Raw genomic sequence first — 23124 nt, 5'->3', positions numbered from 1 at the left:
GGTCATTGTCTTATCTGCTACTGATCTAACATTGCTACTAATCCAATTACATGTTTTTCTAATTTTGAGAAATGCATACATACTTAAGATACTCATAAAACATTAACTTAATTATTTAGTTACTTAATTTAGTTACTCAGTTACTGTATGATGTTAAATGTCTCTTTTTGTATTTTTGACTTCTGTCACTTAATGTAATATTTGTGAAACTTGTGTATAAATTGTGTCTCAGTTCATTCATTCCACTGTCTTTAGATATTCATTTTTAGCAATGTTATCATTTCTGTAAATTGATTTATTATTATTATTAATGGTTACATTACTGCGATCAATGGTAGCATATTTTATTTATTTACTCATTTATTTTGCAGTACCAGTGATTGAACCTGGAGCCTCACATATGATAGGCAAACATTCTATCACTGTTACATCCCTAGTCCTCAATTCCTAAATGTCTCCTCCACACATATGTACAGGATAGATAATGTTGCATGTGCAGTGACTCCCTTTAGTATTTATATGAGGCCTGAATATTCCTGAATGAAATCAACTCCTCTCTGTCTGTATTTATTAACTGTGAGTGAGTGATAAGCACAGTTAGAAAGCCAGATAGGTGTGTGCATTGCCATCCCGAGAACACACAACTGCCCTGTCTGGCAAGCAAATGACCACAAAGCTTAGCTGCCGAGGCTGGCCGCTAGAATATGCAAGAGATAGGACCACGTGAAAAATAATAATCAAGAACTGCCATACCTTCACAATAGTAACCAGTATACAGGTTCTTTGGTATCTGCAACACCTTCGGTATAATACTGAACATGGTCATTTTGTTTGTGGATAGAGTGTTAGTAATAGTGTGACCTGAGCACAGTGGTTCAAGCTTGTGACCCCAGCTACTTGGCAGGCAGAAATTGGAAGATGTGAACTATCCCCAAAACTGACTGGGCAGGGCGATGTTTGCCTGTCATCTCAGCCACAGGGACTAGGTGCAGTGGTGTGTTCCTGTCATCCTGGTGACTTAGAGAGGCACAGCTCAGTACAGCCCAGGCCTAAAGCAAAACCATACCTCAGAAATAACTGTGGCAAAGTGGGGGACTAGAGGTGTAGTCCAAGTGGTAGAGCATCTGCCGAGCAAGCTTCAGGCCCAGCACAACCAACATCTATATTTGTCTACAATGATATGTTAATAACTGAAGAAAATACTGAATTCCAGTTACAGGTGCATTTGTTTTAAGCATCGATGGTAACAGATACTTTTGAAATCTTTCTGTGGGCCCGACTAGACACTAGGTTAGACATGACTCTGGCACAGGCTTGCTCCAAGCTACCACTTAGTGATCTTAACCCTCCTATCGAATCACTCTCCATTATCCAAAATTTTACTGCTGATGTCACCCATAAAGAATCCAGATGAACTTATACCATTTAATCTTGTACACCTATTTTAATTGTGTTCTAGAGAAAAGAGAGCTTGCACATCAATTCAATATAAATCCCGTTACAATTTTTTCAAGAACCTTTCAAGTTTCTCTTCCTTAATTAACAATATTAATCCCAAATTGGTCTTTTTCTGTATTTAAGGATATTACTGTGTTAATTATGACATTTGATGATTTAATAAATTCATATAGTCTGTATTTTAATATCAAAAACGTAACCCTTCAGCTAATTACGTAAAGTCAGAATTTTGGAATTTCAAGGTTGAAAATGTGTTACTGGTTTCATAAGTAAGATTTTTCCAGAAATCTGCTTTATGTTTATAAACATCTTAAAAACTGGTTGTTTAGCTAGCTGGACTACATTGTTGAATTTAAAATGTTTTGTTTTCTTAATGCATTCCTTTCATTTTATTTTACAGGCTACTATTATACAAGGCCTATCTGTAAAAGGTAAATTTAGGATCTTCTCCCATCTCCCCTCCAAACTCAGCGGACAGTATGGCTGGGGTGTCTACTTCTAGGCAGCTTTCAGAAGTTCCTTCTCAATAGCCTCCCTGTGTTCATTAGGTTTCTGGGCTAGAAAATGATAAAAAAAAATAATAACACGTAAAATTCAAACTAAAAATAAAAGTAACTCTTTATTTTTAAGTTGGGATAAAGTCCCTGATCTTCCTGCCTACGCTTCATGAGTCCTGGGTTATTAGTCCCAAGCTCTCCTGCCTGTCAAGTGTATGCACCTTAATGTGGGCCCATTGTGATCAAATGATCAAAACCATTGCAAATTCCTCGGTTGGCAAATAAAAACCTGACCAAGGCTCAAATCCAACCAAGTGTTACATATATAAAATTTGGGTTCAAGGAATCTGTAAGTCTTTTCCCAAGTGCTTGAATGTCAAGTAAGACTGCAGACGCACCCGCTAACATGTCTTACCAAAACAGTGTTGGACTGGATCTGTTGACAGTTTTCAGTTTCCCTTTTGTTGTCCAGCCATCCAGTTATAGGTGTGTGTCTATCTGCAGTAGAATATAAGTACGTAAGTTAATTGATAGCTGATGCAACTTCACAGGTTCTCAAGAATGTGCTTCCCAATTTGTTAAAAGGGATTTGAAAATTCCTGAGCACCATAGTATGTATAAAAGCTGTGATTTAATTCTCCTAAGTGTAGAAAATGTTTTGCTCCAAACTTAAGGATCATATGTCAGTGACTAGCTCAGTAAATGTAAATTTCTGTAAATTGCCCTGGCTTTGTGTGTGTGTACACACACATGCACACATGGCACCTAAGTGTGAACGCCCATATCAGTCCCTGAACTCAGGCCCTTGAACTCTTTCATAGCTTTTTGCTCATAACTGGTGTTCTACCACCATAGCCACACTTCCACTTCCTGTGTTTTGCTGAGTACTTGGAGTCTTGTGGATTTGTCTGCCCATGTGGGCTCTCAGCCACAATCCTCCGAGCTCAGCCTTCTGAGTAGCTGGATAGGCCTTGGTATTTGAACTCCTCTCATTGATTTTTTCCCATATTTTAAGAACTTATTACCTAACATCCTCGTTTGTCCTCCATAATGTACAGATGACCAAGCAGACCTCACGTTCAGTGATTCCCATGCAGCTGAGGGTCTTAGTGTAGAAAAGGATTTGGTCAGCCAGACAACACCAACACAGGAAAAATCACAGGAAGAAATGATTGCAATAAATAATGGTATTGTTAAAGAAATATGGTTAGATTATGAAGACTTCTGTGTCTGCTTTCAGTAAGTGCTTAAATGGGATTCATTTGATTATATTATGCTGAAAAAATTCTGAGCTACCTAACTTATGGAAACTTAACATTAAGCCTTCTAAATATAATTAACAGATTGTTTAGATATCTACTGGTTCCTAGATGATATTTGAAATTGTAAAGCCTCCCTCACTTGGATGTCAACACAATATCAAATAAGTTTCTGAAGAAAAATTTGGTTACAGCCAAATGTGCCCTAGGCCTGTTTCAGCTTCACTTCAAAGATCTGTTAATTAAGATAAAGATAATATTTTCACTAAGATCATTTTATCCCTTTAGAACAACTAATTCAACATACTTACCTATAACTATTTGATTCTATGAAACTCAGTGTGAAATATTAATTTTTGCATAGCATAACAATAACCTATTTTAAATATTTTTCAGGAATATATACATTTTTCACAAACCAAGTTCTTATAGCCTAAATTATCAAAAATCAGAATTTAAGGTAAGTACATTATGACCTTTCCCTTCTTATAATTAAGTTTTCAGTACAATCACTTTAGTGCATTCCTATTTCTCAAACATTTCTAAATTATAACATAATTATATTTAAAGCATTAATTTTTAGTCTCGTAATAATCCTATATCCAGACAACTTGCAAAGATCTACTATCTTGGAGTGTGATCCATTTGCCTATAGTAGTAATTAAATGCTGAGCTATATTTCTTATGCAAATTTACACAGGAAAATATTGACTGTTGAATAAATTAAATCACTGATTTTTTATTAGTTTTTATTGATGCAATTCCTTAAACTTAAGTATATTTTCAAGACTGTTCACAGTCTTTTAAAAAAAATTTATTGTACAGATAAGGTAATGAGTACATTTCCTATTGGACATTGTTACCTCTCCTTTGTTTTTCCCCAACTATACTTTCCCTCCCTACCTCCCCAATATACTGTCCTGTGGTTATCATTGTTGCAATGGTTCATCCTGTGGCCTTCTTTCAGCATTTTGTTATTCCCCTTCCCCCTCCCCAGGTTAGACAAATGTATATACAAGATGCAGGGTACCAAAATCAAGTAGTGACAACAACGGATCTACCATAGGGGGAAGAACATACAAAGGAAACAAAAAAAAAATCACATAGCACATTTTAAACAACAACAAAGACAGACCTCTTGTGTCCATATCTTGGGGTTCATTTCAACTTAGCATCATCTTATATGGACGTATGGACATAGCTTTTGAGCTTTCAGCTCATCTGACAAAATTATCCTATATGTATACTAATTATTTCAAGTATGTGAAACCATGGGTCCTAAATTTCTTTGGCACTGGCTTACTTCACTTAATATGATTTTTTCCAAGTCTTTCCATTTCCTAACAAATGGGGTGGTAGTGTTCTTTCTGATCCCTTTCGTCTAGAATTTCTCTTCCTCCCTCCTTATTGCCTTCATCCAGATAATGCCTGGAAGTCAGTCTTTCAGAGCAGTATAGTGTCCTTGACTCTGTGAAGCCTCCTTCTGTGGTCATGGTGTCTGAGACCAGCACCTGTATCTTATCCCCCTGTCTGCTCTATGTAAGGCAATTCCTATTCACAATTGTCCTCCTCCTCCATATTCTTCCTTCCCCTACCGCATCTGAGCATCTTCAGGGCTACGTGTCTCTGTTTGCTATTGAAAGACCATTTGTGGCATAATGTAGGAGCTCAATAAACAAACCTCATACCTGTAATCCTAGCTGCTTGGAGGGCACAGATTGAATCAGGCTTTGAAGCCAACCAGGGATAAAAGTTTGCAAGACTACATCTAAACTAAAGACTGGGTGCATTAGTGTGTGCCTGTCATCCCAGCCCCAGCACAAATTAGAGGATCACATTACAGGCCATCCTGGGCATAAGTAATCTTTTTATACTTTATTGAATAACAAGATTTCTCTTTTCACAACATTAGTAAAGATTTATCTTTTCTATATCAACTGGTTATTTAAATATTATGGTAAAGTAATGATTTATGGAAAGCTTTTATAGTGACAGATTCATTGAATATGATTACAGTATGCCATCAGTCAAAATTACATTGAAGCCCTTTGAATCTGAGAGGCAATAATAAAGCAATAGTCAAAAATACCAACCTTAGAGATAGGCAGATAGATATAACTCCATTTTTAGTTTTTGTTTCTGTGCCAGTACTGAAGCTTGAACTCAGAGCCTGGACACTGTCCTTGAGCTTTTCTGCTCAAGGCTGCTGGTACTCTACCACCTGACCCACAGTTCTACTTCTGAATTTTTGCTGGTTAATTGAGGCTAAGAGTATCACAAACTTTCCTGCCTAGGCTGGTTTTGAACTGTGATCTCAGATCACAGTATCACAAGTAGCTGGAATTACAGGTGTTATACACTGGTGCCCAGCAGACATAACTACTATTGAATCTCAGGTTTACTACTTACAACTTCAGTGTCCTTTGGCACATCACTTACCACCTGTGTGCATCATAATTAGGAACATATCCCTAATTGTAGATATGGATATGATAATTAGGATGCATGGAAATCATACAGGATAAGGCTGCATTGAAATCAAAATCATATAAATCTTACACAACTATCTTTCCAAGGGTGCTCTTTTCCTGCTCTTTGTCACATCTCTAAAACAAAAATCTGTTCTGCTGCACCAAGAAGCAGTGAGTATATTTCTGAAGATCTTGTGAAAAGGAGAAGAGTTTTATTACTTTTTAATCTCATTCCACTTGTAAAATGCCTAAACATGGCTCACCAGGAATTCTCATTTCTGCCTTCTGCACTTCGTGGCCACCTTGCCAGTCAGAAGCCCATCCTTAGCCCTGGCCCAGCCTGTGCCTCATCATCTTCTCCTCATTTTCTGAACAGTGTTCAAAGAACAATGCCTCCCTACTGGTAGCCCTCTTCACAGAGGCTTTCCAGCTCCCCTCCCATAGATTGTTGTCACATGGTCATCAGGATGATTTTCGTATTTTTACACCTGTAAAGTACATAAGCATGGTGCCCAGGGTGCATAACTGTCTTATGCTGCTACGTGCTATGCTGTACTATCATAATAATAGACAATGACTGTGTTCATGAGGTAGTAATATGTACAATGATTGGCCTGATTTCTTGCAGTTCTCAGAAGAGCGTGTACCCTACTATCTATTTGTGGACAGTCTAAAACCTATTGAACTACTGGTTTGCTTTTCTGCATTGGTACGCTGGGGAGAATCTGGAGGTAAGAAACCTCCCTCCCCCAAGAACATGACTGTCAAAATGCCCAGATTGCACCCAGGCTAGGAAACACACAGTTTTAAGGATTTTAGGCCACAGATGAGGGTATATCCTCCCTTTCCAGAGATCCACAGACTACCCAGGGTTCTTCCAAAATCTGTTGAAAAACATGGACTCTGTGTGCTTTGATCTGAACATTCCAGTGATACACTCTTCCTCCTTGTTTTGTCCTCTGCTGTAGCTTGGAGGTGTTTTTGCTTTGTTTTGTTTTGTTTGTTTCCCAGAAAGGTACATTTGCTGGAGGTTTGGTGCCAGTGTGGTGATGCTTGAGGCAGAGGACTGTTTAAGAGGTTGGCCCTAGTGGACAGTGATTTGGTCATGGGGCATGCTGTCCTCAGAAACAGTTAAGGTTGGTCTCATGGAAAGAGAGACCACTCCCTTCTGTACACAGTCAGTTCCCATTACACTTCCCATAAACAAGAAGATGGTTTTATTTTCTGTGATACTATCTCAGAGAAATTTATATTATTCTGGGTATTGTATGTTTTCTTCCAGGAAAAAAAATTGCATCTAGAAAGACACTGTAATTAATTGCAATTACTACTAATGAGAAGAAAAGTGAAGGCAAGCTATAGTGAAATATACCTATCTGTATTGCTCTTCTATCTCCTCGTTCTCAGTGCTTTAGCAGAGAGAATGGTTATGGGAAGGTGACTACCGCAGGGAGGCCGGTCAGAGTTCCAAGCGAGTGTTACCTCAAATAATTATTTCCTTAATGGTTTCTAATGTGATATGAACATTTTTTGGAATATCTCTAACACCTGATCATTATTACTATTATTGTTATTGTATTACTATTCTTATTCACAAGGTGAAGGCCAGCTCTCCTTTCAGAACTAAATGTCCATCTATTTTCACTTTTCCTGAAGCCTTAACAAAAGACAGCCCTCCTGTGGAGCCTGGACTCCTCATAGGTGAAGAGATTTCCTGGAAGTCTCTGAGACCTCGCAATCTTGTTCTGAAGATCCACACATATGCTACCAAGGCTACGATGGTGCGCCTGCCTGTTGGGTATGATACATTTCTTTTCTCTCATGCTCAGATCTTTTTTGCTCCTTTTAAACTGTGGCCTAAGAAAGAGGTAAGACAGCATGATAGAAGGGTAGATGATGGGATATTGTTTCCTGAGTCCATTCACAAGGCACATATCAACTGTTCAGATTCTTCACAGAAGTTATGAATGAATAAATTGCTAAACACATTGGATGAACTTTTGGAAGTATTATTGTTTGTGATTCTAGGAATGTATTTGCCAAGAATACTGTTTGAATTCAGTTAGCCCAGCAGTTCCTATAGTCAATTAATCAAGATATCCTTCTGTTTCCTTATAATTGGTATTATATTTCTTAGCATGAACCTTGATTTCACTTAAACATAGATCAGGAAATTTAACATTCCTCCTGTGGTTTTTGTTGTTGTTAGGTAGTAAGATAAAACTAGTTAGTCAAGCAGAGTGGCACACACCCACAATCCCAGCTACTGAGGCAGCAGAGGCAGGAGGATCCTGAGTTATGGCAAGCCTGGGAAAGGTCAGTGACAGCATATCTCAATACCAAAATAGACCAAAGGGTCTGATCAGATAGCCCAAGGAATGGAGCTCTTTCCCACCATATGTCAGACCTGTTCAGCCAGGAGAAATAAAATAGATGAAGCTAGCCAAATAAATTACATATAATAGAAATTAGTTTTTGATTTTGGTCAGTAAAATTCAGAATATTACTTCCTATTTTAAATGAAATAAATATTTTCACTGGATTTTTTTTCCTCTAAGATCAGTCGTATTAGTTCTGTGAGATCATTGAGCAACAAAGCTTCTTAGGCAAAGAGCAAATCCTAAGCAACAAAACTGTGGCATATGCCTGCCATCCAGCATTTCTTCACCATTCCTGCCTCTGTCCTAAGCACTCTAGCATGGAGAGACTGTCCAGTACTCACTATCATGTCTGAGTATTCAACCACTGAGGACCAGGGACAGGGGATAAAGAAGGAGTTTTCTTAGGGTCGCATTTCCCCTTCTAGGCCTAATCTAAGAGCCTACATGTTTTGAAAATGCTGTAAAATGCTCGATAATCGCAGGGACACCAGTAACCCTGTTCTTGAGGATACATCCCCCTAGCAGGAGAAAAACAAATAATGTACAAGATATAATACATTTGTTAATTTAAGGGGAAAAAACTATGAAATGTACTAAACCCTATCCTCCTATCATTTTTCATGGTTGTTAGGGAGAAAAAATCAAGTCTAGTTTTCACAGTGAGACTGCAGGGTGTGGGAGGTACTCCAGCATGGGCAGGTTTGTTAAGTAGTCTCAATTAATTTTATCCTATGTGTTCAATAAATGTACATTTCATGTTCCAAGTGTAGTTCTTCTGGAGCTAAAATCCAAAGGCCTTTTTCTCATCTGTGTTAAAATCTATCAACGTCTTTACTAACTTTTGTGTGTGTGAGTGTGTGTCATGGAGCTTGAACTTAGCCTGGGCATTGGCCTTGAGCTTTTTTTGCCCACGGCTAGTACTCTACCACTTTGAGCCACAGCCCCACCACCAACAGTTTTCTGGTGGTTCATTGGAAATAAGAGGCTCATGGGCTGTCCTGCCTGGGCTGGCTTTGAATCTTGATCCTCAGGTCTCAGCCTCCTGAGTAGCTAGCATTACAGGCGTGAGTCCCTGGCGCCCGGCTCTTTATGCACTTTTGACCAAACATGCTGCCTTAGGGCAGCTAGCAGAGGCAAATGCAACGGCGGAGGCTGTACTGGGTCCTCACACTGTGCCCTTCCTCCTCAGGAGACACATGCTCCTCCTCACCGCCTACTCCCCTGTGGGACATGCCTTACAGGTCTGCAGCATGGTGACATTTGTCATTGGGGATGAAGATGTTGTGCTCCCCAACTTTGAGCCAGTAAGTGTTTAAACAGCTACTTCAAGTATGTGTGTATTGGTGGAGGGGGGGGGGCTTTCTTTTCAAAAGTTTTAAATTGATCTGACCTCTTTTTTTAACCTTAAAAATGAATTTGTCTTGCTTATTTTTCCACCTTAAAAACTAGTATAGTTTTTTTTTAAAAGAAATACCCAGTGCAATCTGTATAATCAACAGTCTAAATTATGTAGGGATACAAATACCTGTCTTCACCTCTCCTCTGCTGAGTACTCTTTACCATCTGTTCATGTCTCAGGTATATCCCATAGAACCCATTGGTTATTAGGGAATAAAGGATCATTGCAGCTCTTTTCCATCCATTTTGAAGGTTTGATCTCTCCCTCTCTCTCCTTCCACTCCTACGTTGGCCCTGAGGAATTTGGAGTTTGCATGTCTAGGATTCTGAGGGTAGACTATTTAATTACTCTCTTTATCCTTTTATCCTCTCTCTATCTGTCTCTGTCTATCTTTCTTTCTCTCTTCTTTGTCTCTTATTCCTTTGTTCTGCCAAGATAAATGGGCACAGACAGCATCTCTGCTGAAGTCTTGAGTTGACTTCATATATATCTTCTTTATGCCTATGTTTATTGGCCTTTCTTGTACAGAATTCCTGATTCTTTCTTGGCAAAAGCTAAGACAAATCAAACAAACAAACAAGTAGCATTGATGGAATTCTCAAAGCTAGCCAGCAAAACTCTTATCAACAAGCTGCCAAGACCAGCTTCCTTCCCCCTCATCCCCGCTCTTCCCATGGGGCCGACATGCTTTACTTCTTCCGTGTTGCCTCTCTCAACTGCAGCTTTACAAGATTCTCCAGGGTTCTCTCCTCTAGTCCTGCCATCTCACCGTGTCGTCTCCATTCTTCTACATAGGCTCAGAAGGGAGATCAGCAAATTCAAGGCCAAGCAGGTGTCTCTTGGTCCCTTTACCATATTTATCTTGCTTAACTTAAATCTTACCCTTTAAAAATTCTCCTGTAGATGCTGTGCATATATTACTGTTGCCCTGTCAGAAACTTAACACCCTAGTGATCACCTACGAACATGAGCTCCTAAGTCCCAATAGACACCATTTCTCAAGCTTCTGAAGGCCGTTAGGACTCAAGCCCAATCCCCATTGCTCTTTGAGGAGCAAAATGAAAAAACAAAAGGGGAAGCATAGTTATAAAAGCAGGGATCACTTCCCAGAGCTGTAACTGGTTTTCCCAGTGTTGCCACTTGACCACGTAACTTCGCTGGCCAGAGTTCCATTTGAAGAATAAACACTGCTGAGTTGGGTCCTTCTAAACTTTGGAGATTAAGAACAGGTCATGGATAGGTATATGCACCAAGGTGACAAGCCAGCTGCCTGGGCCTCGTCTTCTTCTCACTAAGCAGGGCATCTCTGCATCTGGGCACACTTGACATGCCTCCTGATTTCTGCCAACAACCAAGGCATCATGCTTGCACTTCCCACCATGCCCCTAGAGGATCAGGAAAGACGAGATTTCACAAACTCTTGGAAGTCTGCAGTCTTGAGCACCTGCTGGCCCAAGGATTCCACCACTGCCTACCAGACACCAGCCGAACCTTCAAATCCATCAGGCTCTTCTCAGATTTCTAAGAAGCAGTTACCTTTTTGACATCTCTGTATTCTTCTGGCTCTCACTCTTTGTAAGAGGGGACAGCAGGCAGAAGCCAACAGCCCAAGCTAACCCACCCTCTCCTCATTTTGATATGAATGACTCTCTCCATGCAAATTATCTGATTCTCAGTTCTCACATCCCACACGGAGTTTCTGAGACTAACTCCTAGACACCCTTAAAAATGTATCTGGGTATTAATACTGTGAAGTTTTTCTGACCCCTCCCCACCTAAGATAGGTGGTGGTCTTAAGTATTCCCACTTCTGTAGGTATTCCATTCCTCTGTTTGTGTCTTTGAGATCATGACATTGCATCTAATCAAGTGCCTTGAATCAAGTAAGTTATCCATAAATAACTCTTAAGTCTTTCATGTAGCAGATGTTTTGTTTTGTTGTGATTTTTTTGTTTCTCCCAGAAATTTCATGTTTGTGAGATTAATTACATTTAAACAAGCATGAGGATGGATATTATGTGTGTTTTGTCTTCACAGGAGAGTTATCGATTTACAGAGCAGTCTATAACAATTCTAAAAGCTGTTGGAAATGTGATTGTTAATTTCAAAGACAAGAATAGACTCTCTGCTGCAATGAAGGATCTGCAGGCAGCTCACTATCCAATCCCTCTCCACAACAAAGAACTCACTGCCCAACACTTCCGGGTGAGCTTGTTCTGGGTACACACTGGAATCTTCTTTTTTGGAATAATAGATCTTATAGTAGGTGACCTTCAAACTTGGCCTGATGCCAGGTGCCAGTGGCTCACACAAACAATCCTAGCTACTCAGAAGACAGAGATCTGAAGACCATGGTTTGTAGCCAGCCTAGGCAGAAAGGTCATGAGATTCCTATCTCCAATTATTCACCAAAAAGTTGGAAGTAGAGCTATGGTTCAAGTGGTAGAGTAGTAGTCTTGAGCATAGAAGCTCAGGGACAGTGCCTAGGCCTGGAGTTCAAGCTCCAGGACTGGAAAAATAAATTGAGGCATGACAAATTAGAAACAATTTGAGAAGCGATTTCAGGAAGTAAAATGAGGAATGAAAAGAATGAAATGAGGAAGAGGAAGAAATTGGTTAAAGTGTGTGATAATTCCTGCAATGGGCTACATAATCTAAAGGATTCTGATAAACGATATAAGATGTCTCAGCAGAGGATGAGCAGATGCTGGCATTTATCCACTAGCTTTTTTTCCTATGAATAGATCACTGTCCTGTGGAGTATAATCTTCCTCACACCTGTAATGTAAGCCTGTCTGCCAGGCTGAATAGTATCTGGCTTCACAGAGAGCCTGGGTGGAGTAGAGCAAGGATACTTCCTCATTGTCACAGCACATATGGACCTGTCTACCCCAGCTACCCAGCAACCAGGTGTACAGTTGCTTAGCCTTCAAATTATTAGTTGTGGCCAGATAATTTTTGTTATGGGGATGGCTTGGACACTATAGAATATTTCATAGATTCTTATTCTCTGCTTTGTACCTGCCTTCCAGTAGCATGCAGTTGTTACAACTGATAATGTCTTGGAACATTGCTGTTGAGTGAAGGGCAGTATAACTAGATTTAGGAAATAAAAGTACATGAATTAAATTTTAGTGCCATGTAAACTGTCCATGTGTATGGTATTTAGTACATGCTTATGGTTAAAAGTTCTTTGCACTAAAAATTCATCTGATCCACTATTCACATTTAAGTTGGTGTTGACTATTGCTGTGCAGAAAATTGTGAATACAATCTCTTTTTAAGCTAGAAGATCTCTTTGCAAAGGTAGATAAAAAAGAAGGTCATTTTTATATTTGTGTAAGCATGAAGCTAGAACATAATATACTGGCACTGGCAATCAGCTAATAAATTGTGATGTCAGAAAAAAATACCTCACCCTTTTATATATTTGTATTGACACATGTATTACATACTTGTTTTCAAGATAAATAATCAGTGACCCACAAGTAAGAAAACCCTGCAGCATTATTTTACCCCTTAGTATTAGGGGTGACCATCTGTGTTAATTAACCTTTGATGATAGCATCCAAAGAAATGGTCTCCAGTTCCTTAACAGTGATGCTTCTGGATTGTAAAGCTGACAAGAAGAATATTTATCCTTACATCTTATCTTTACAAAAATATTTACATATATTTCAAGGAGCTAGAGTAATAACTTAAAATTCTAAGTTTTCTCCAGGAAAAAAAGTGGCCGAAGAAGAGAAATGGGACTTATTATTTTTAATTAATTTTCATTTGTCCTCAATGTGTCAGTTATTTATCAAAGAACTACTTTCCCAGGTCCCAACTAATATGCAAAGAATATCTTTCTCTACTAGTTTGACAATGCCCTCACCATCAATAAAATTGTCATCCATTTCCAAGATTTTATTAGCTGGTCACAGTCTTTAAACTTAATGCATATTTTATTAAATTGCCACATGGCAAGGTAGTTACAGCCCTCAAAGTTACTGGTGGTCGTAGTTGGTATTTAGGCTCTGGTTCTTCTGCCATTCATCCTATATGTCCCTCTGTTCTAGGCAGTGCTTCTGGGTGCTTGCCTAATGGTAGGTATAAGACTTTGGTTGCCTTATTTTGTCAGACCATATTCGCTACAATTACTTATCCTCCTAAGCAAGTACCAAGACATGCCCCCAGCTAATTCTAGAATAAAAACAATTCTGCCTCCACTTTTTAACATGAACTCCAGTCCCTCAAGATTATAATGTAGACTTTCCCATCCCTTCTTGGATTCATTCCTTCATTTTTACTTACCAACAGAAATCAAAGCAACCAGACATAGTTTTTGTTTATTGGAAATCATACTTTATTCCCTGGTGGAAGCAACCTTTGTCTCTAATCCAGCAAACTCTTTGTTGGCAGAAAAAGGAAGTGCATATTCTGCAAATGGTCACTGGAAATAATGAGGAAGGTGACTGATCCTATGTAATTCCAGACCTACATGTTTTAGCATCGCACACACCACTGCTTGTTGGTCTTGGTTCAGTAGACAGCATGATCACACCTCCTGTGTCGTTCCAACCTGCCAAGACCCTTAACAGTTATACCTGAGGTATATGTGAGGATCAGTAGTTCCTATTCTCAGGGGCTAAGCTCCTCAGAATAACATGGCCCTGAGTCCAACAGTAGGTTAGATTGTTTCATTTTCATAAATCATGTTTTCTACAACCTCTGCATAATGATGCTGGTAGAGGCATTGAGAATGGAGAAGGAAAACAGGTATCTTAGGGTGTCAGGTAGGTGTCAAGTCTAGCAAAGATGAACCACTGATTATCTTGCTGGGAGTCCACTTGCCACCAGGTGACTGCCTGGATTCCTCAGGATGTGACATCAGACCCAAAGATCAGTTGTTTGCTGATGCTGATGTCGTAGATGATTAAGCTTGGATGAAAGAGAATCCCGTGCTTTGGGGCTATGCATAGGCAGCCTGTTGCCAGGAGTTCTCCATCCATGGGCCCATGGTGGCTAGCCTGGATTTCATGTGTGAGGAAACCTCCTGCACGTAGAATGGATGCAGGGATGAAGAACCAAAACATTTCTGTTTTCTATTTGAAAAATATACACCAACATGACACAGTGTAAAACCTTTGTCTAAATAAATCTAGAACTTTTCAGTAAGAAATGGTAACTCCAGTGTGACAAGAAAATGACAAAATAATTCTAACCAATATATTTTCTTGTTTTTGTGGCAATTAAATAATGTGTTATCAATGGGTGTCATCTCCTAATCAATATAATACAATATTTAACTTGCTTAAGCACAAGGTTTGTATTTTTTGTATTAGTATCTTCTCAACAAGTTCTGGGCTACATTTTGATTGGGAATATGTTGTAAATATTATTATAATTATTAAAATTTATTAAATTAGGAATGTTAAAATAACAATGTTGGCCTTTTAGTAAATGAGTGATTCTTTAAAGAGTATACTATTAGATTGTGTCTATATCTGAAAAATGATTTCTGTATCTTTATTTTTAAGGTATCTATGGTTTCTTACAGATTCTCTGGCTGGGTTATATTGTCTTGGCTCAAAAGATGAAATGGAGTGTGCTTGTAATCCCAGCACCATGTAACAATGATTCTATATGTATCTTGTCTTTTTCAGGTGTTTCATATTTCTTTATGGCGTTTAATGAGAAAAGTTCACATAGCAAAGCCTCCTTTAAATTTCAAATTTGCATTCCGTGCTTTGGTTTTGGAGACGGAGTTACTCGATTCTTCCTTAGAGGAGGCTTCTTTAGGTACTGATGAATTTTAACTATTTGACCTAGTCTTATATAACAAGGAATTTGAGAAGAGTGAGCTCAGGGTGCCATTTACCAATGACTCCATCTGCATGGATAGATAAAGAAGTCCACTCTGCCCAAGGAGCCCCGGGAGTTCTCAGGGTCAGCTGAACAATGCCCCCTCTTTCCCAACATACATACTTCTAAAGAGAACCCAGAAATATCCTATTCTACTCAGTTTTCAGCCTGAAGATACATACAGATCACTGATTTCCATGGTATAATTTGAGATATTCTGAGAACCTTTAATCCATTTTATTCCCCTTCTCACAACCTATTTCTCTTTCCGCCATTGCCATTGGGAATTTTCTGAACTCCATTATCAGTTCACTGAGCTGTCCCTATTTCACATGTTTTACTTCTCCAGAATATCTACATCCTGACTGAGACAGTGGCCACAAATATAATGATATCTGCCATGTGTGGCATTTTGCATGTCAAAGGGCTTCCATAGACCAGGCATTGGAACTTGGGGGAAAAAGGAGATCCAGAGTTTGGTTTACTTATTTCCCTCTCTTTCTAGCGGAGTGGGTGGACCTTAAATATTCTGCGCCCATAGTAGAGAAAGACTATTCTAATGAAGAAATAGCAGCAGCTATTAAAATTCAGTCTGTGTGGAGAGGAATCTATGTGAGGCTACTAATGAAAGCCAGAATGCCAGGTACAGTTTTTCAAATATGTTTAAAATGAACTTGCATGTCTACAAATAAATTTTATTATGTGTGTTAACCCCTCCACCAAAAAACAATGTGGTTGTGGACTCCCTTTACAGCTATAAAGATTAAAATTCTTTGAGTTTAGGATGCTCACTTTCTTGTTCGGAGAACTGAGTCTGGAACCGGCACACAAATATACAACAAATATTTCCTGAAAGGATTTCTGAATAAATGATGGACTAGAGAAAGATCAACTTCATTTTCCCAATCTGTTGGGAGCTTGTTTCAAACAAAGAAATACTCATTTTCTCTGTGCATCCTCAGTGCCTGCTCAGTCAGGGAAGATTTGTGGGTTGGGGCCGAATTTTAAAGAAGTGCTGAATTAATGAATGAATAGTTGAGTGAATAATAAAGACACTTCCATAAATAACCTTGGTGACATATTTAGAAAGTACAAATTCACTTGAAGTTTGTTCTTAACGTTTTATTACATCAAATACATTTTGGCATATGGAATGAATTTTTGTGAAAATGTCAGCTTTATTATTGTAAAATGAAGCATCAGGTAGGGAAGTAATATCCAATTATTTTTATTCTGTGATTTCCATTGCAAACCCAATGGAAATTCCAATGGAATCCTTTTGGCATATTGAAACATTTTGGAATGAAAACAGTTCTGCTTGAAATACTTAATTACATTTATCAAAACATAAATCTAAAAAATAATACCTACACATATACAAATGTAAAAATCTCTCGATAACATCTGTTTGTGGTAGGAAAGTATTACAAAATCAGGCATGGTAACACACACCTGTGACCCCAACCATGAGGAGGCTGAGGACTGCTTCAGGAGGATTGCGGGTCTAGAGGCAGACCCAGCCAAAGTGTGAGACCCTGCCACAAAAAGCAACACCCCCAAAATTATAATGGCATGTGTGCTGTGTGTTTTTTATTAGAAAAAAAATGAGCATTTTTAAAATGAAATGTAGTGCATGTTATAAAAATTACATTCATACAATGAAATTACTTCCCTCTTTAGAAATGGAAAAGCTTGAACAATTCAATAATGTGCAATTCATAACTTAATAAGTAAATAATTATTTAATCATTACATTGAATTGGTTTTTAATAGTAGTTTTTACTTAACATATATTTAGATCTCATGTATGAAGGACTGTTATAGTTTCTAAACTTAGAATCAGAGCTTCTGCCCTGGTGAGTCTTTATGTTCCAGTTCCATGAAGTATAGAGTAGATGAAGTTCATTTCAGATAGTGGTAAGGACCATGAAAAGACTAAGATAAAGAGATAAGTTTCTTATGTTAATTTTCAAGTGCTCACTATGGGCTGCTTTTTTTTCCCCTACCAGATCGCCTAATTTTAAACTATTTGTGGATAAGGAAATAGAGGGAAGCATAGTGGAATCCCATTAGCTAATGTTCTTTAGAAAAATTGGCTGGATTGCTTTTTCTGAGATAAAATTTACCCATAAGGAATTTTTGGTATGACAGATCTCCTTAGGATAAACTGTGTGATAATTACCTTAAATTACATCAAAGAGCATCTTACAATTTTTAATTAAAGATGAAAGGAAGCAGCATAATATGTGAGCAACACTCTTGACTGAAGGATTAGAGTTCTATATTTTAAAGAGGATTTTTCTTCTACTAAGCTGAAGTATTTGGAGCCATCTTATGAGTTTCAAATTGTTCATCTATAAAATAGAAAGTATGGACAAGATTATCTTTGGTAAATCTTACAATTGAATATTATTACTTTCAGACACAAAGGAAAATGCCAGTGTTGCGGAAACTCTTCAGAAAGTTTGGACTGTATTGGAGCTGAATTTGGAACAATATGCAATTTCTCTCTTAAGGTGAAGAATTCTTCTAGTTCCTTCTATACCATGGGTGGAGAACCATCTTCCATGCTATAATGGTCCATTTTTCAGAAAATAAATGAGATCTTGTAGAAAGCACCATAGATATCTGATAATTTTAAGAGTCTGTCTAGATTCTGACAGGATGAGAAGGAGGAAAGGACCAGAGTCTCTCCCATTCTCCTTCCCATTAATTTCAGGATATCCTGAATTTTCTAGGGAACAAGAAACTTTGGCCTATTATTTTTTTAACTAGCAGCATGCACTAATTTCTCATACATCAGAAATTATGCAGAAAGAAAACTCTAGGACTCTCTCATGTTCATTCCCTTTGATTTTAAAAAAAAATCCATTTTAAAAACTGTCCATCACATTAAACTCCATGCCAGTATCAATCTCAATTCTGGATCCTTTGGTGACTTCTATTCTGTATTTCTGCTAAGTTGCCTGCTTCTAGTTTTCCCATCATTACACAGATGACTCATCGTTTTGTCAGTAGGTATATGGGTCCAAGGAGACCACCATGGAGGAGAGCTTGATTGTGCGGTATGCATGGATACATACAGCACTGCTGTACTGCCATGCTTCTTTTCTTTCCCATAGCCATGTCCAACCTATACCTTTCAAAATGCCACCAACATGGCAGCTTTTAACAAATCTAAAGTTCTTACTTTAACACTTTAATTAAGCACATTCACTTTTGCCTCATTCTTTGGGTACTACTTGCTTTCTGGGTGGCATATTTCCATAAAATTGAGAATAGGGAATCACTTGGCAGCTCACAGGATGATTTAAATACAACTGACTTTTCAATAATTCGGGATTGTTGACAGGGAAGACAACTGATTTGGGTGATTTGCGTGCAGTGATTTAAAGTTTTGATCTTGAAAAATTTTTCTAAGTTAGTTTCCTGTTTAGTATTTTTAAAAATTGTATTTTATCAAAAACTAGTATAATCAATCCAAGAATAAGGCAGACTTTCACTGTAGCTCGAAACTTTCGTTCTACTTTCATACTTGGATTATTTCTATGTTCATGAATCACATTCATGATTAATTTAGAACTTAAGATCACTTCAGGCCCAGGGGAGACACAATTCACAGTTGACTGGGGATGGGCTCCCCTCTCTCAGCACCTTGTAGCATAGATTCCCCTGGTCCACTTTGAGTGAGAACTCAACCCAGCCAATGATATTCATGTGATTGAGGGTCCTACATCCATTTGTAATAGAATTGATTTCAAAAGTGTTTTTTTAAAATCATTGCTAATTGATTATCACATTTCTAGACTAATGTTTAAAAGCAAGTGCAAGTCTATGGAATCTTACCCATGCTTTCAAGATGAAGAAACAAAGCTTACTTTTGCTGACTACACAGTAACCTATCCAGATCAACCACCAAATTATTGGTTCATAGTGTTCAGGTGAGCTTAGTAAACCACCAAGTTCATGTTATCCTTTACTGATGTGTACCATTTATCTGCAACGTTTTATTCATTGTAGTAAAAGTGTAATGAAAGTCAAAGTATCAACTCTTAGCTGGATTTCATGTGTTACAATACTTATACACTTGCTATGAATGGATGAAATATTATAGAAAGTTTTAATCCATATTCTTTGTACCAAAATTGCAGTAAGCCAGGAGATAGTGGCTTATGCCTGCAATCCTAGCTACTCCAGAAGTGGAGATCTGAAGATCAGGGTTTGAAGCCAGACCAGGCAGAAAAGTCTGTGAGACTCTTATTTCTAATTACCTACAAAAAAAGCCAGAAGTGGAGCTCACGTGCTAGTCTTGAACAAAAAAGCTCACAGACAACGTCCGGGCTCTGACTTCAAGTCCCAGAACTCTCACATACACACAGCACACAGCACACATGCGTGTGCACATGCATACACACACACACACATATGCAGTAATTGTAAACTTTTTTTTGTCAGTCATAGGGCTTGAACTCTGGGCCTGGGTACTGTCCCTCAGCTTTTCAGCTCAAGACAAGCACTCTACCACTTGAGCCACAGCACCAGTTTTCTGGTGGTTAATTGGAGATGAGTCTCACGGATTTTCCTGCCCAGGCTGGCTTTGAACCACGATCCTCAGATCTCAGACTCCTGAGTAGCTAGAATTACAGGCATGAACCACTGGCACCAGCTTGAAGGATAATTTTTCTTTTTTTGTTGGTCATGGGGCTTGAACTCTGGGCCTGGGTGCTGTCCCTGAGCTCTTCAGCCCAAGGTGAGTGCTCTACTCCTTACGTTGCAGCACCACTTCTTGTAAACCTTTTAATTAATATGTTGTCAACAATTGATACATCTTCAATATAGAAAGAGAGCCTTTAATATCCAAGTAATTGTGTATTAGATAAAAGTCATATTACTTATAAGGTAGAATTTTCATTTATATATCAAAGTAGTAAATTAATGTATGTGTGCATGTGCGCACCAGTTCCTAGGTTTGAATTCACCCTTGCTCGACTTGCTTGATTATGGTTAGCATTCTACCACTTGAGCCAGGCCTCCAGCCCAGTTATTTGCTGGTCAATTTCCTGTCTGGCCTGACTTCTAAATGTGATCCTCAAACCTCAGCTTCCTGAACAGTTAGAATTACAGGCATTTAAATGAAAGCAATATGAGGACTGTATGTACATATTTCAAACTTCAAACCTTGAAAATAATTCCATAGCATTTAAGTGCAAATGTTATAATTCCTGTTGAAAGACAGTTTGTGCTTTTATAATTACAGAGAAACATTCTTGGTTCCTCAAGATATGATTTTGCTTCCCAAAGTGTACTCTACACTGCCTGTCTGTATGCTTCATGTTGTTAATAATGACACAATGGAACAAGTGCCAAAGGTGTTCCAGAAAGTGGTGCCTTACTTTTATACCAGGAATAAGGTAGGTGTAAAATCTATTCTCACCATCTTTCAGAAGGGGACTGAAAAGCCCTCAGCCTGTTCAGAGTCCTAGAGAAAGCAGGGCAGAGTGGCTTCAGTCTAATCTAGAGGAATAGGGCCTGGTCATTCCTTATACAAGTCCTATTGTTTTGTCAGGGATCATGTGACTACTAGAGCACTTTTTACGTAACAAAAAGAAAGCATGACTGGAGTGGCAGTGGCTCATGCCTGTAATCCTAGCGGATGAGATTTGAGGATCCCAGTTCGAAGCCAGTCCAGGCAGGAAAATTCTTGAAGTTCTCACCTCCAACTAACCAGCAAAAAAAGTCAGAAATGGAGATATCACTCTAGTGGTATAGTGCCAGCCTTGAATGAAAAAGTCAAATGAGATCACAAGGCCCTCATTTCAAGCCCTAGTACCACCACAAAAATATAACAATAAAAAATAAATTAACAAAACAAAGGAAAGCATTAGAAATGTTAATTATTGACATCATAAATTCACATACTCCTTTAAAACAGGAGTAAATCTAAGGAACTCACTTAGTCATGTACCTACACTGAATCTAAGGGTTGTTTTTGTTCCATACCTATCTTTTCTTCTACTCCTAAGTATTTTGAAATATTAAGATTAGAGACCCTCCCTTTACTCCCATAGCCTTTTCTAGGGCAACATAAATTATTTCAAGTCAAGAAGTACATGGTGGCGCATGCCTGTGATCTCAGTAGTCAGGTCACTGAAGAAGGAGGATCCCAAGTTGGAGGCCAGCATGGAGGCCCTAATCTTTGACCTTCAAGCATCCAACTCTGCTTCCTCACTGCATATTTAAATCTTATCTTTGTGGTTTCAAGCATGTTCATTTGGAATACCCAAGTCCTTTCTTATTACTCCTCTCACAGGTTGAGTTTTAGATTTCCACTTATCAATACCTGTCATAATTTCACAAGTTTCATCTGCTAGAATTATTCTGAGTCTGTACAAACACAGGTCATGGATTTTATTTTGCTTAATGTATTAGTACAGTTAGTTCAAATATTAGAACAGCAATACATCTGTACATTATGCTTTCCCAAGTAAATATGCTTTAACATACATAATTTGCATTCCTTTTACAAGCTCTGAATGTAATATCAAAAGTTCCTTATTAGCATTACAGTATTGCAGTTCTAGCTAATACTCCTGGACATCTATTGAGAGCTATGTATTTATTATGGCTTGTGAAGATATGACTTTTGTTTCTAGAAATCTAAATATATCAGAGTGTCTTCTGAAGAGCTTCCAGAAGACAGATCTATCTTTTCATTCCTTATTAGGAACAACTGCAATTATCAGTGCAGAATTACTTAAAATATTTGCATCTTATTGTGATAGCAGATCTGTGATTCACTGACCTTTTGACTAGACATTCAAATTAGGTTGAACCAAGACCTAACCTGCAAATCTCAAGAGAGCTAGAAACTTGCTTTCCTCAGCTCAGTATTTTAGATGAATTTGGGGGACTGGAAAATCAAATAAGATGCTTTTGGCTTCTAGGATGGGACTATGATTTTAAAATTGGTTTAAGAAGCATTAGAAGAAAGCATAGCAATTATCTACTATTAAAACACTATTTTATAAGTCAGGAAACAGAGGAACATGTTAGAGTCAATCACTTCCCTGAAAACATGTAAGATGGTGCTTTTTCCCCTTTCCTTCTTTCCCTCCCTTTCTTTCTCCTTCTTTTAGTCCCTCTCTCCATCCCTTCTTCCCTCCTTTCTCCCGTTCTTTCTTCCTCCCATTTCCTTATTTTTTATGATGCTAGGAATGAAACTCACTATGCACACATAATAGGCAAGCATGCTATCACTGACCTCCATCTCCAGCCCTCAGAAGGTACAAAGTGGGGTTTCAAAGCATAATGCTTACTAAAAGATCTTGGAATGTCTATGACAATAGAGCCTTTAAATGCTATGACACCAGCAGCAATGTAACCCATGTGTACAATTTCCCTGCCTTGTAGAAGGGATATTCCTTTGTGGCTGAAGCATTCACCGGTGACACGTTTGTGTCAGGATCGCGCTGGAAACTGCGCCTCATTGGCCCATATACACCACTCCCGTGTCTCACCCGAGATTCCCCGAGCAATTCCTTCTCCCTCAAGGAAATCAGAGATTATTACATACCCAATGAGAAGAAAATCTTATTCAGGTATACGACAGAAAAGGACTAAAGTGTTTTCTATCTTAGGTTTAAAGTAAAGTCTGCTACTAACTTGAATTTTAAGTCTATACTCATTTTGGAAATGATGGTGATGTCATTGGCTGATATGAAGGACCAAGCCTGTATGGTCACATATAATGGCTGTGAGATTTTCTTAGACTTGATCTTACCTGACTTAAATTAAAAAGGACACTTTCATTACT

General features: G+C 38.4%; 1 protein-coding gene across 3 annotated transcripts in view; it reads left to right on the top strand.

The window, feature by feature from the left end:
- The window catches only part of Adgb (androglobin), a 112346-nt gene that overhangs the window by 53085 nt on the left and 36137 nt on the right, over positions 1-23124 (top strand). For all 3 annotated transcript variants that reach the window (XM_070010897.1, XM_070010896.1, XM_070010898.1), the window contains exons 14-26: positions 1859-1889; positions 3014-3194; positions 3611-3674; positions 6314-6416; positions 7342-7483; positions 9256-9370; positions 11502-11669; positions 15113-15248; positions 15817-15954; positions 17734-17827; positions 19118-19252; positions 20569-20722; positions 22722-22909. In XM_070010897.1, coding sequence (XP_069866998.1) covers positions 1859-1889; positions 3014-3194; positions 3611-3674; positions 6314-6416; positions 7342-7483; positions 9256-9370; positions 11502-11669; positions 15113-15248; positions 15817-15954; positions 17734-17827; positions 19118-19252; positions 20569-20722; positions 22722-22909 — 1649 coding nt within the window. The remainder of the gene's footprint in view (positions 1-1858; positions 1890-3013; positions 3195-3610; positions 3675-6313; positions 6417-7341; positions 7484-9255; positions 9371-11501; positions 11670-15112; positions 15249-15816; positions 15955-17733; positions 17828-19117; positions 19253-20568; positions 20723-22721; positions 22910-23124) is intronic.

Source organism: Dipodomys merriami, unplaced genomic scaffold (assembly GCF_024711535.1).
Source record: "Dipodomys merriami isolate MVZ:Mamm:240054 unplaced genomic scaffold, mDipMer1.0.p SCAF_8, whole genome shotgun sequence".
Classification (NCBI taxonomy): domain Eukaryota; kingdom Metazoa; phylum Chordata; class Mammalia; order Rodentia; family Heteromyidae; genus Dipodomys; species Dipodomys merriami.
This window is presented reverse-complemented; position numbering and strand designations above follow the sequence as displayed.